Source organism: Excalfactoria chinensis, chromosome 19 (assembly GCF_039878825.1).
Source record: "Excalfactoria chinensis isolate bCotChi1 chromosome 19, bCotChi1.hap2, whole genome shotgun sequence".
NCBI lineage: Eukaryota > Metazoa > Chordata > Aves > Galliformes > Phasianidae > Excalfactoria > Excalfactoria chinensis.
This window is the reverse complement of record NC_092843.1, coordinates 5,043,893-5,057,031: the sequence shown is the minus strand read 5'-3', so window position 1 is coordinate 5,057,031 and position 13,139 is coordinate 5,043,893. Positions and strand designations below refer to the sequence as shown.

The 13,139-nt window shown below is 50.5% G+C and overlaps 1 protein-coding gene across 2 annotated transcripts in view; it reads left to right on the top strand.

Moving 5' to 3' along the window:
• Positions 1-506: 506 nt before the first annotated feature.
• Positions 507-13,139, top strand: part of SSH2 (slingshot protein phosphatase 2) — a 77,534-nt gene continuing 64,901 nt past the window's right edge. For both annotated transcript variants that reach the window (XR_011905604.1, XM_072353292.1), the window contains exon 1: positions 507-708. Coding sequence is in view for 1 of the 2 variants with exons in the window: in XM_072353292.1 (XP_072209393.1) it covers positions 646-708 (63 nt within the window). In the remaining variant the exon portion in view is untranslated. The remainder of the gene's footprint in view (positions 709-13,139) is intronic.

Genomic DNA, 13,139 nt, shown 5'->3' with positions numbered 1-13,139 from the left:
TCTCAGATCCCCAACCCCATGCCCGCTGCCCGCGGCTCTCACTGCCTCATCCCCGCGGCTCCTCAGCGCCTCCGAGGACGGAGATCCCCCCCCACCTCCTTGGCAGCCCTTGGAACCCCAGCACGGCTCCCAGCACCCGAGCTGACCCTCCCGTGGTGCAGCTTCAGGCCACCCCTCCTGGTGCTGCTGCTGTCACTGCGGTCTGCTCTCAGGGCGCCGTAGGGGCGATGGGGCCTTTGTCTCAGACCCCGAACTGCCCGGCAATATCGCACTCTGGGCACATTGTAACGCTTCGGACGTCACTCGTACTCATCGGACGGGCTTTTTGCTCGGACACTGACGCACAGAGAGCAACTCCCAGCTGTTTCCAGCGCGGAAGGATCGCTCTCCTTCATTCTCACCGGCACCGCAAGGGTTAACCGTCCCCCAGAGGCGGCGCCGCGCTGACAGCTCGCGCATGCGCCCTGCCGCCTCATTGTGCCCGGCCGGCCCGGCCCCAGCGCGCCTCAGTCGGCGAGCGGCCGTCGGCGCGTGTGGAGCTGCTGCCCCCTGCGGCCGGCGCCGCGCCACCTCCGCTCCCCCGTCCCCTCCTCCCCGCCCGCCATGGAGTAAGGCCCCCACGGCCGGCCCCGCCGCCGCTCCTCGATGGCTCTGGTGACGGTGCAGCGCTCGCCTACCCCCAGCGCCACCTCCAGCCCCTGCGCCTCGGTGAGTCCGCCCGCCCTGCGCTGAGGGGGAGCGCGGCGCTCGGCGGCGGCCGTTGTTGGGGGGGGGGGGGGGGGTCCGGAGCGCGGCGCCGCGCATGCGCCGGGCGGCTCGCGCGCCCCTCTCGCCCCGAGCCTTGTCCGGGCCGGGCAGCGCCCGCGGAGCGCCGGGCCTCGAGGGGCTGAACGGGGCCGAACGGGGCTGAACGGGGCTGAACGGGGCACGGCCGGGCCGGCAGCTCGGCAGGCCGCGGGGAGCCGTCGGGTTGCGGGATTCCCTGCCCCGCCCACCGCCCCGCAGCGCAGCCGGGTGGATTCTGCCTTCGTGCCGTGCGGTGGGAGAGGCGGGGAGCGGGCAGGGCGCGCTGATTCCATCTGACAGCACCGCCGGGTATCCGCGCCGCGTGGCCCCTCCTACGGGAAGAGACGCGGCTGCTGCTGCTGTGGGTTTCTGCTTCCTTCCTTGTCGCTGTGGGCCGGGGCTTGACATCCCCGTTGCTCCCATGGCGGGGTTTGGGGGGGCGGCTGACGGCGCTGCTGGCTGTGTTGGGAGCCGCTGCCCGTCGCTCCCGCCTGCCCCAGCAGCGCTGCTTTGCTTTCGTTCTCTTTTATTCCGCTCCCGTGTCTCCCATAAGATCCGGTTATTTAGCAACGCCGTTTAATTCCCACTCGCGTTTCTTTGCTATCAATATTAATGCATCGCGTTGCTTCAGAGGTTGCTTCTCCTTCTGGCTCCCTTCCCTCCCCAGCCTTCCTTTTCCCACGAGTTTCTTGCATTTAAGATACCTCACTGCAGGGATAGGGCTCTCTCGGCATCCTCCTTACTTCCACTTGGATGTGCGGTCCCTTCCTTTGTTCAATATTTGATACAGATGAGCAATTAGCTGTATTCTGTAATGTTTTCCCAGCCAGGCTCTTTCCTAACGTGGTTGCCACGTGTGCTTCTTTTGACTGGGATCACTCAATGTGATAAGAACACGTTTGTGTTCTTTCTTTGATACCCACACCAGTGTTTGAGCTCTGTGTAGTTCTCAGACACATAAGCTGCTCCCTTCAGGGTCTGACACATCCATAGCATGCAGCTTTCAGGGTCATTGATGCTCTTCCCTCCATCTCCATGGCGTTGTTCTCCTGATCTGGTTTTGCTTTTCCTAATCTTTTCTTCTTTCTCAGACTTTTCTTGCGGTTTGAAGTGGAGATGATGCTCCTCCTTCACTGCTGTCCAGTGTACTTTTCAACTTCTTCATTTCCTTGTGGCAGCTTCCTCCCCATGTTGTGGTGGTTTGGCCTGCCCTTTTAGCCCCGCTCAGTAGCTGGAGTTGGTTGGTTCTTCATTCTTCTGCCAGCGCTTTGTTCAACTTCTGTGTCCTCTCCCTCCATCGCTGAGTTGTTTCTTCTTGATGGAAGCTTCCAGTGTTGCTTCAGATGATCCTTCTGAGGCTGCCAAGGCCTGGTGAGGACGGCAGTCAATGCTGAGGCTGTGCTCCTCCAAGCCTGCCTTTCTTATGGATGGTCATCCTAACGGGGCCTTGGATCTTTCAGTATTGCATGAAATCCTCTCAACCAGTCTGTTGTAATCTGTGATAGCTTCTATATGGGCTGCTAACTGCATCTCAAAGTTTCCTTTTTGGAAGGGAGTTCATCTTGTGGGAGGTGTAAGGCTCTGTCTTGCTGCCTGATCCCCTGCTGTATCTGAAGGAAGATTGTCTGATAACTGCTGGAACTTTACTGGTCAAATTGTGGGCAAGAAAAGAGAAAGTAAGCTTACAGCATATGGCTGGGGCTGGTTCAGTTCTCAGGTTACTGAGAATTCTGAGGACAGAAATGGATCCTTTCTAAATTGCTTGATTATTTTATTTTCCCCTTTAGAGATGAGATTCTCAGACAAGGAGAAAGGGTGATACTGATGTCCTTAAACTGATTTCTTGCATTAAGCATGCCCTATAAACAGTTATAATTGGCTTTTATGGATTCAGGGGAATAGCTGATCTGAATCGCTCTGAAATTGGATGGCTTTTATTTATAGGCCTTTATCCTGGTCTCACTGCCAATAGAGCATCTCATGAGCTTTCATTTCAGGCTGCCGATGGAGGGCAGGACTGCAGAGGGGCTGCTTGGGCCTTTGTGCTGCAGAGTCAGACTTGTCTCCTGTGTGTGTAGTGGGTGTTTGCTCCCTTCAGGAGAAGAAGGACGTGTGTCCATGTGAAGAGAGGGCCCTCAATAGCAGGATGTGGCAGTGGGCGCAGTGGTCTCATGAGCAAAAGCAGTGGGATAAAACAGCTTGCCCACAGCTGCTGCTCAGGTTTGCAGTCAGAGGTGAAGAAACCTGTCCCATTGGAGTGGGAAAGAAGGGCTTTGCTTGGGCTGCATTGTTGTTCAAGACAGCTGTTAAACTGGCCTGTAAACAAATACTTAAGTTAATTGAGCTGCTTGTATCTAAGGATGAACTCTGTTCCTGTGATGCTGCACGAGTTCTGCTCTCTGACAGACCTGGGCTGTCTCCATTGCTTGCTCCACTTGCTAGGGCACAGCAGCCACATAGCCGTGCCCAGGGCAGGCTGCATGCGGGCAGTGTGGAGCAGCAGAGAGGAGCTGCTAGAAGCTGCATGCCTCCACGTGCTGTGAGTGCTGCTGTCTGAGGCCTTGCGGGTTGTGGGGTCCCTCATCCACCAGGCCAGCATCACTTCCGTGCCATCCTGCTGATGCCAACTGAAGAAAACAGCTCTCAGGCTCTTTGTAGACTTCTGGTAATTATCCGTGTTGGGATATATTATATCGAAACTTGTCCTCCTTAATTATTTTTATGCACAGCTCTGTGGAACAAAAGCTGTGATTCCTTTTATGTGCTGGCATTCCTCAGCCTAACGCTTATCTGCTCTGAAGGGAAGAAGCTGGGCAGGCAATATGGCCCTTGCTGTTCTTGCGGCTCGCTGATCTTCCCTACCCTCAGGGACACAATCTGCTGTATTGGAAGGGAGAGGCTGACCCAGGAGGAGGGGATGTGCTGCGTATATTGTTCTAAAATGCACTGTTAAAGAAAAAACAACAACCAAAAAGTGTAAAGGCAATAAAAACACCAACCATTCGACTTCCCCTCCTTCGTCCTGGGGGAGCAGCCTGCAGGAAGCACAGCCCTGCACGTGTGGCTGAGGGTCTCTGTCGTGTTTTGCTGCCGGAGCACGCAGGAAATATTTTCCTGCTTATTTATGCTTCAGCTAAATATAACACTTCTCCACCTCTGGTGCTGCAATTACTGTTAAGCAACATGGTAATTGGGAGTTCACTCAGGCATTGACAAGTATTCCTTTGACACAGTAGTCCTGTTGGAATTAGTTAAGATCTTGATAGCTTCTGCTTGTATAAGGTTATGGGGGGGACCACAGCCTGGCCAGGAGAGCAGTACTTTCCTATGAGACATTCAGTAGGCCTGGCAGTGCCTTGTTTGAAGATGCTCCCATCTCTTACTCGTTGTTTTTCACCAGCTGATGTTTTTAAGTTTTCCTAATGAAAACATACCGACTTGGAGGACATATTGAATATAAGATAGCTCTTTCTTTCCTGCTTCTTACTAGTTTACTATGAGGTTTCTTTGCAGAGCTGGCAGCTGCTTTGCCTTCCTCCTCGTTGCCGTTTCCTGGAGCATTGCTTTGCAAGTTGTCAGCTTTGGAGTATTGTTGCCATGACCAGTGAAGTGCAGCCCAAAGGAGCAGTGGCAGCAGTCAGCTCTTGGTGGGCAGGCCAGCCTTCCTCTATTGCCTGCTCACTTTACTTCAGTGTTGACCCCAAATGGCCATTCTTAGGTGGAAGGAAGTTTTGTCTTGGTACCAGTTTTGCCTTTTCTTATTCCTTGGGCTGTGATGCTGTTTGTGGCATTTCAGATAGAAAATAGCTTTCAGAATAGGAAGTTAAATGGAAGCAGGGAGTGAGACGTGAGACTGCACTGATCTCCTCTTGAGCTGCAGCACATGTGTTGGGGGGAAAAAGTTGTTTAAAAACACAGATTGGGTGCTGTGCTGTAATGAGTCCCTGTCTGCACAGTGGGATCCTTGCTGTCAGAGCAGCCAAGGAGGGCCCAGGGGTTGGGCTGCTGCGTGGGATCTGCTGTTATTCTGAACCACTGAAACGTTTACCTAAGGGCTGTGTGAATGAAGGCTGCCATTCAAACGGTGATCTGCTGGAAGTACCTTGGTGTGAGAGGGCACTGACTGAGGATTTCCACATGAAATAAAATCCTCAGAGATCTATAGCTGCAACTCCTGAGACAGAAAATAGCCTTTGGGCAGCTCAGCTCTGCGTGGCTGCTCCCTGCTCACAGCCCGCAGCTCAAGGCTTCATCCGCAGTCACAACAAACCACGTCCTCCCAGCACCAGGTGTGACTCGGCCCTGCTGAGGTAAGGCAGCTCTGTGCAGAGCAGTGCTGGGAGCTCTCATTGGCCTTTCGAGGCTATTGGGGGCAGCAGACTTCAGAAATGCTCCCGTGTTTCCAGAGCTCAACTGACTCAAAGCTTTCCCTGTCTTGACGTCTGACCCCTGCACATCCCTTCAGCAATAGGTGTGCAGTGAGCTGCTCTACTCTGACTGGTGCTTGCTTTGTGTAAGCTGGCTTGGCAGCATGAAGGTAACACACTTGTCAGCTGCCTGCTCCAAGTCCCTGAGCTGTTCAGTTCAGCCTGGGAACTTAACAAGAGCCTCATTTCTGTTGCACTGGTTAGTTTGCATATCCTTTAAATGTATTGGTTAATGAGAGTAATGCACGTGTCATTGATGTAAAGGGATCTCAGAAGCAAGGGAAGAAATAGGTATCTATTACAAGTAGTTGGGGATTTGGACAAGAGAAACAGAGTTTCTCACTCATTGTCTTGAAGCTGTTCCTTGGAGGGTTCTGCTTCAAGGGATCAAAAACGATGAAAGCTCAAACCACATTTACATTTCTGAGTTGGGCTGTACGAACCCATTAGGTCCCAGAACCACCTACAAAATGCCTTATTGCAGCAGCGTAACACTGCAGTGTCTGTGGCTGGTGAGTTTTACCATTCGGGCAGGTTCTGTGTGTGTCAATAGCTTTTTGCCCAAGTGGAATTGCTCTGGGTCTGCGTCTTATCAGCGTTGCTCACTGCAGGCTGATCAGAAGGCGCAGAGTTGCTGTAGGATGAGTCACGCCGTTAAGCAGCTTGTTGCTTCCATGGTGAGACGCACCCTTGTTGTGCATGCCAGCAATCATGAAACTCCTGGCAAATACCCTGTGACGTGAACTTCTTATGGCCTTGGTAAATGAAATGCCTGTGGCACTTACTGAGATGTGTTTTGCTTGTGCCTGCTCGCTGCTGTTGGGTGTACTGCTCCTCCTCCTCCTAAGGAACTCCTCAGCAGAGACTTCGGTGAAGAAATTACAGCATCAGTGCAGGCCATTTCAGGGTGAAATTAGTGGGGTACTTAAGGCCGCAGCTCAGCTATTAGAATGTCTTTGGCTACTTCAACAGAAGAAGTTTAATCTGTCCTATTTTGAAATAACTGTTTTATCACAGATCATCCTGTCCCTGTGCTGAGCTCAGGAGGTGGTTTGGATGCCTGATCTTTCATTGCCCTGAGGGCAGCACACGGAGTTCCTCTCTGGGAAGCAAGTGTGGGATTTGTGATCCAGGCTTCTTGCTGCACAGCTCACCTCCAGCCCACAGCCCAGCGAGGTGAGCCAAGAGCCACTCTGAGGTGAGAGAAAATGGGGTCAGAAGGGCAGAAGAGCCCAACCTAACTCCTCTGCGCTGTGGGTCCAACAGGTCACACGTTGTCTCTCCTCAGTAGGCTCTAACATGCTTGTGGCAGCAGTTGGTGTATGATGCTGTCTCATTAGGAGGCAATCTGCAAGCTGCTTTTGTTGGTTCTCCGTGAGTGGCTTTGTGTTGTTCCAGTGGGATACCCAGCAGGAGGGCAGGACGGGCTCCAAGCACAAGTTTACCTTCTCAAGTGCAAGAAGCAGGCAGGTGAGAGTGGCAGCAGGAGGCTTTTGTTGGGGGTTAGTGCTTTCACTTAGCTCTCAAGGCCTCCTTAGCAAAAATGCAAAAGCTGCTGAGCTGGACACCTTTATCTTCGACTTTTAACTGTATTCCATATCTGAGAAATGGATTCTTAATGTGGAAAGCTGGTCCTCTTACAAGGGAATGCAGTTGTCCAATTACTCTAGCTGGCTGCTGCCGTGTCCCTTCTGTTCTGATGTACAGAACGATCACATTTAGCACTAATGTGAGAACTTCTAAGACTCGTTCAGCTGGCTTGGTTTACCTTCAGTGTCTAACATCTGAGAAATGTGAATATTAGATTCCTTAAGAATAAAAAGAGAACAAAAAACACTCCAGGCTTTTCATCTTTATGCCTTTTAGTGTGATGATGAGGGGGAGGGTTTAGGGCATGTGCTGTGCATGTGTGAAATGCTGTGCTCTCTGAAGGAGAGCTTTGGAGGTAGCCTCAATCTTCTTCCCAATGCAGGACCAGCCCTTTCATGTTTCTGGAATAGGGATGGAGTCATTTTCTTGTTTGTCCTTTCTAATCCTGTTCTGCTGATTGTTTTCCTTTCTGCAGTTCTTCTGGACGGTATGGAATAAGTGAAGGGCGCAGATCTGGGCCTGCTCTTCAGTGATGCTTTGGATTTAAACATAGTGCTTCGAAAAATGCTATTAAGCAGTTACCCAGGACAGCAAGAATATTGCAGCTAGTTGAAGAGTGAGCCCTGAAATGGCAGAGATCTCTTTTGCCTTTTAAAGTTGCAGCATGGCTGACAAAGACTTAATTCACTTCCCAAACAAGCATTTTTTTCTTATGTAACATCCAGTGAGTTTTGCTGGTGGGAGTTTCCTCTGCTTTTGTTTTCAGCTGAGTTGTGCTTAGGTGGGGTAGCCAGCTTAGGCCTTCAAAAAGAGAAGTGAAACAGATCACCCTGTTCTTTGCTGCTTTTAGACATTTCTCCCTTCTTGGTGATATTTTGGTTGGTCTCACAACAATTAAAAGACACTGAAGCCTGGCCTTCAGCTTTTAAGTGAATCCCCAGGCATTTGGTTCCCCTGTGGTATGGGTCCGGGTCTGGTACTGCTGCTCAGTGCAGCTGGACATGGAAATCCACGTTCATGTTATGTCTGGCTGCTTGTCAGCTGCTGCTGCCTGCTGGCTGGGGAGGCTCCTCAGTGAGTTGGTGCAGATCAGTTGGTCTCTCCTGTGCACCTGAATCTTCTATGGAAGGTCTGGGGGCAGAACAGTGAGCATAGTCTATTTTCAGATGCCTTCCCTAAAGTTGGGCTTCATTGTAGAAGCTGTCAGGCAAGAGAGGCATCATCAGCTAACACTTAGAGTACGGCTGGGATAATTTGCACAGAGGAGAGCGAGCGTTGGTCATGTGCTCTGCAGATCCCCACTCTCAATGTGTGCTGTCAGCTGTGCCACTGTCCTGCAGCCCACACTTGTGCTCTTTGAAGTGGCATTTTTCTCTTACACGTACACCAGCAACTGCTGCAGTCTGCAGGGAGCTCTGTGTAACTGAGAGGTGTTTGTGTGTGTGGATGCTGAGACGGTTATTTCAGGATAGCTTCTGTCTGGCTCTCCTACAAGGAAGGAAGTGTGGTTTAATGTTCCCTTGAGGAGAGGGGAAAGCTTGGTGTCTGGTTAGAGTTTGGGCTGAAGATGGCTTGACACAGAGTAAGCTTGAGGAAGTGCCCATGTCTTGGTTTTTAAACTTGAGATGCGCCTCATTTAAATATAATAAAACAAGCTGAGATTTCATTAAGTTGAAACTTACAAGTTTGGTTTTAGGAGAGAATGTCTTGAACCAAGGAGGGCTGGTGTGAAGATAGCTTGAGGGGAGGAGCAGTCTGTTGTCAGAGCCTGGTGCAGTCGCTGTGCAGCAGTACATCCCAGACGTATTTGACTCTGCTTGAACTCTGCTTTGATGTGAATGCTGCTTTGCATGCACTGCGGGAAATGCTGAAATGCCCCAAAGCTCTCAAGGTACATCAGCAGTGGGTGAGCAGAGAAGGCCTTTTTACGGGGGAGAGAACACAAAGGGGTCTTCTAACTGAGTTCTGATGGCAGCCTGCTTTGCCAGCGTGCAGCCCTGAGCACAGCTCAGTCCCAGCAGCTCAGTGATGGAGCATCACTGCTCAGCCCTCCTCCCTGCCTCAGCCTTTGGCACTGCCTCTATCACAGCACCAGGAGGGGAAGCTGCTCCCAAGAATCTTGGACACACGATGGTGGCTCTGACTGCAATAGAATAATCATATTTTAAAGGGTGCTCTAAAGCTTTATAAATATTAATCTTGTTCTTTTGCTTCCTAATAAAGGGGTTTGATTCATGAAATCGCTATTTATTTATTAACCTGACAAACTAATAGCAAGCTCTCTTCTTTCAGTGCGTGCATGTGCCATATCACAATTCTACTTGTCACCATACATAAGAACTTCATTCATCTGCTTTAAAATGTCATTGATAACAACCTGGCAGTGGCCCAGCTCAGAGCAAGCTAACTACAAAAGGCTGCATTGTAAACCTTTCTGAGAGTACATGCTACATTAAGTCTAAAATTAAAGTACAGCCTGGTCCAGGCTGCATCTAACTGCCAAATAGCTTCAAACCTCTGAAGAAATGGGGCTCTGTATGGAGGAGCTGTGCCTGAAAATGGGGTGGTTTGGAATTAAGGCTGCGTTCTGCTCGCTTAAACCTTCAAGGTACTGAATTTATAGGCCTTGCTGTAGAATGGGAGAGGATATCGCAATGAGCCACGAGTAGCAAAATGAGGGCCTGGTTATTTCCTTTCATCACTTCTTGCTTTGACTGAATGCCCAGGATGAGAAAAGCAGACTGCAAATGAGTCCGAGCCTTTGGGAGTTAATTGAAGTGATTCTGGAGTGGTACTTTGTGTCATTCGTAATAACCCTCCCCAACCCCAGCTGCAGTCTGCTCCCCATATGTTTATTCACCTGTGGGTTCACATGGTGCAAGCAGGATGCCTGACGTGGCCATGTATGTGGGGCTCCCAGGAGCCTTCACCGAGGTGAGGCACTGCTCGTGGGGGCTGGCTGTGACCATGCAGCCCTGGTTAACCCAGCTGGTCTCAGTGAGCCAAGTGGGGCAGAGCAGGAAGCTTTAAGACATCTTCATGCAAGGTCTCCTGGGAGCAGTGTGAGCATGCTGTAAGTGATTAGCATCATGCTCATCCTGTGCTCTGGGGATGGAAGAGGCTCAGGCAGCGCGGTGAGGGGCTCTGAAGGGTGTATGGTCTGATAGCTGGCATGGGGACTGTGAGAGCCTTCAGGAAAGGAAAGAGGAGGATGTGATTTCATGCTTCTTCACTTCTGTGGTTTCTTTTGTTTTGTCTCTTTCTGGAGTATAGCGTATGGACAGCGCCATGGGTTAGGGAGCACTGCATCTTCAGAGGCTTTTCCTATATAGCCTACCACTGAAGTCAATGGGCGTGGAGGTAAGCGGTGCTTTCTGACAACACTCCCACCACCCACTCTGCACCCTGGTGCACACAACACTTGGATTTGAGCGTTGTTTTTCCCTGACAAAGTCGCATGCAGTTGCACAGTGAAGACACTGCTTATTTGTGTCGTGCAGATCTGTTTGTAGCTGTTGGAAGAGCGCAAGCAGTGAGTATCAGTGTGGGAGACTTCACCAGTACTGCATGAGCACTTGCCACTGCTGTCAAACATTGCCATCTCTGTGTTATGGCCGATTAAAATACAGCTTCACTGTTGATCTGTGAGTTGAGTGGGGTTTGAGTGTAGGGCCGGATGTCACTGAGTGAAGTGTTTGTGCTCCCGATGCTCAGCACCTCTTGCTCTGATGTGATTTATTTGTTGTACCAGTTCTGGGTTTGTTACTCTGCCAACGAGTAATCACTTTATCATGAGCCACTCAGAGTCAGCGAGAGTTTCCTGTTTCCTCATCTTTCTGTTGATTTCCTTTCTGTTGAAACATAACTTTCTCCATTGAAACAAGAATGTTGCTGCACTCTTCATCTTCCATCCAGTGGCCCAGAGGGAGGAAGGGGAACCTCTGCAATGTTCCCACAGGGACGTTGACATCTGGGTCTGGTGACTAAATTGTGAGGATAAAACACAAATTCATTAGTTGATGCTGCTGAAATCCACTGACTTTTCTGTACTCCTAATAGGAGGCTTTAAAATATCCAGCTGCAGGCTGATCCTCTCCAAGCATGTGACGCTGACATCAGTCCTAGAAGTGAGGCGTTGAACTGCCTCCAAAAATGAGCTCATTGGGTGATATTCAATGCACTGATTTAGCATAGAATTAGCTAATTTGATTACATGATCACCTGCACTCACTGTTTGAACGATGGGAACTCATTCCAGTGTAAGCTGCTGTCATTGAAGTGTTAGCGTTGTAACCCCGAGGTGCTCTCGGTAGGATGCCCTGCTGCTGCTGTGCGGTGGGAGCTGGGCTGGCAGAGCCCATCCCTATGGACACTGACATGCCATAAGACTTGCCAAGTTCCTTGACTTTTCTTATCTCTTTCCCAGGAGGTTATAGGAAAATAAGGGCTTGGGAATTGACTATTAAGCAGGCCTTCTAAAACCACTCGCAAGACTTAGTTTTTTATGTCTCTCTTTTCTTGTTTAAATGGCTGCACAAAAACACGCCTATGTCCCTTTGCGGGAGCCTGGGTAGTTGGTTCAGCTGAAATCTGCCCTGCCATCCAGCCGACAGCAGCCAGTCATCACCAGAAGCAAATTAAACCCAGGCACGACCCTCCTGGAGGCAAGTTGCGTGTGCTGAGCTTCCTCACCTCCTCCAGCTCGAGGTCAGCAGTAATTGCAGACTTCCTCTCACGACCTGCACAGGGTGTTCAGGCAGCACGTGGGAATGACAGTGACCCTGGATCCACCTATCCATTGTTTGGGAGACTTCAACGCGTTAAGCATTTACCTGTAGTCATAATAGGAGTAGGTCTTAATTGCTGGTGTCTGAGCATATCAATGCATACCTGACTTATGTTTATTTTTCTAAGCATGGGAATTAGATAACCAGTGTGTCAGCAGAAGGGTTCCTTTGAATTTGACCCAAAACAATGTCATTTTTTCTACCCTCCTTCCCCCTCCACCCCACAGTATTTTCTGCTTGTTATTGCATGTTACAGGACTGCTTGCTCTGGAGATCCCTGCTGAATGGAAGCCTTTATTGAGCTGGCTATGACATTGCTCTTCTCTTTCAAGAAATACTGCTGCTAGGACAGAGGAAGACTGTATCTCACAGGGCTCTAACAGTGTTGCCTGCGCTGTGGTCTGTAACCAACTCAGGAATTGAGCTGGAAAAAACACTGATGTTTTGCATAGGAAGTTAAAGTGAGGAGAAGCTCTTAAAGAAGTGCAGAACAAGGGACGGAGCTCAGTTTGAAGAGCAAGCAATAGCAAGTGAGATAGGAAGAGTGCTGCTCCTGTAAGGGTGGGTAAGTGATGCTGCAGAGCAGCCGGGGGGCTGCGTGGTGCTGGCCCTGAGCTCTGACACCCGGGGTGATGGGATCCCTTCCTGCTGCCTGATTACAGGAAGCTGGCCTGTTTCCAGGGTGAGTTCCTGAAACATCCTCAGTGGGGAGGAGGTTTGGGATGACAGAACGCTTATTCACACCTCCCAGAGGTGTGCCTCAGAAGCGAGGCCTGTCAGCCCCTGAGCCCGTGTTCTGCAGCACTACGTCAGCAGCATCCTTCTGATGTTGTCTGTGCAAAGTGATGAAATGCATGTAAGCAGGACTCGTGCTGTACACATGTCCCACGGTTGTTCAGATGTGCAGAGCTGAGCTGCACCCCGTGCTGCCTGAGGGCAGGCGAGGAGCCCAGCCTGCCTGCAGCCCAGAGAGCCCTGCCAGTGCCTGCAGGAGGGGGTGGGGAGGGAAGCAGATGCTCCTCGGAAGTTCATACCATGGTTAATAATGTAATTCACAGATGGTGGTGGAGGCCTTGAAGAGGCTTTCATGCAGTACTTACGCTCTGTAATAGACAGATCATCGCATAAGGGCTCGTAAATAGAGATGACTTAATCCCAAGGATGAGTCTGCAGCGATCTGTTTGATAGTGGCCCTGTGGCTCACTGTAACCTTCTTATACAACCCAAAGCCTTCAGCATCCCTGAATGTGGAGCACTGCCCCCGGACTGGGCCTATCTGTGATAAAAGTGTCGAGATAAGGTGCTAATACAGATTTGAGATCTCAGATGGAAATGGTTCTTATGAAATAGAAAACAAATTCCTTTGTCCTGTACAGAAATCAATGCAGACAGTGCAGGTGTGGAAATTGCTTTACACGGTGCCTTCCTCTTGAGAAGCAGTTCTGCCTTTCTTTTCCTTTATATGGTTTGCATTGGAATCGGTGTGTTTTCTTCAGAGTAGCTGTCAGTGCATCACGATGGATAAGGAAAGGACCATGCATTGCATGTC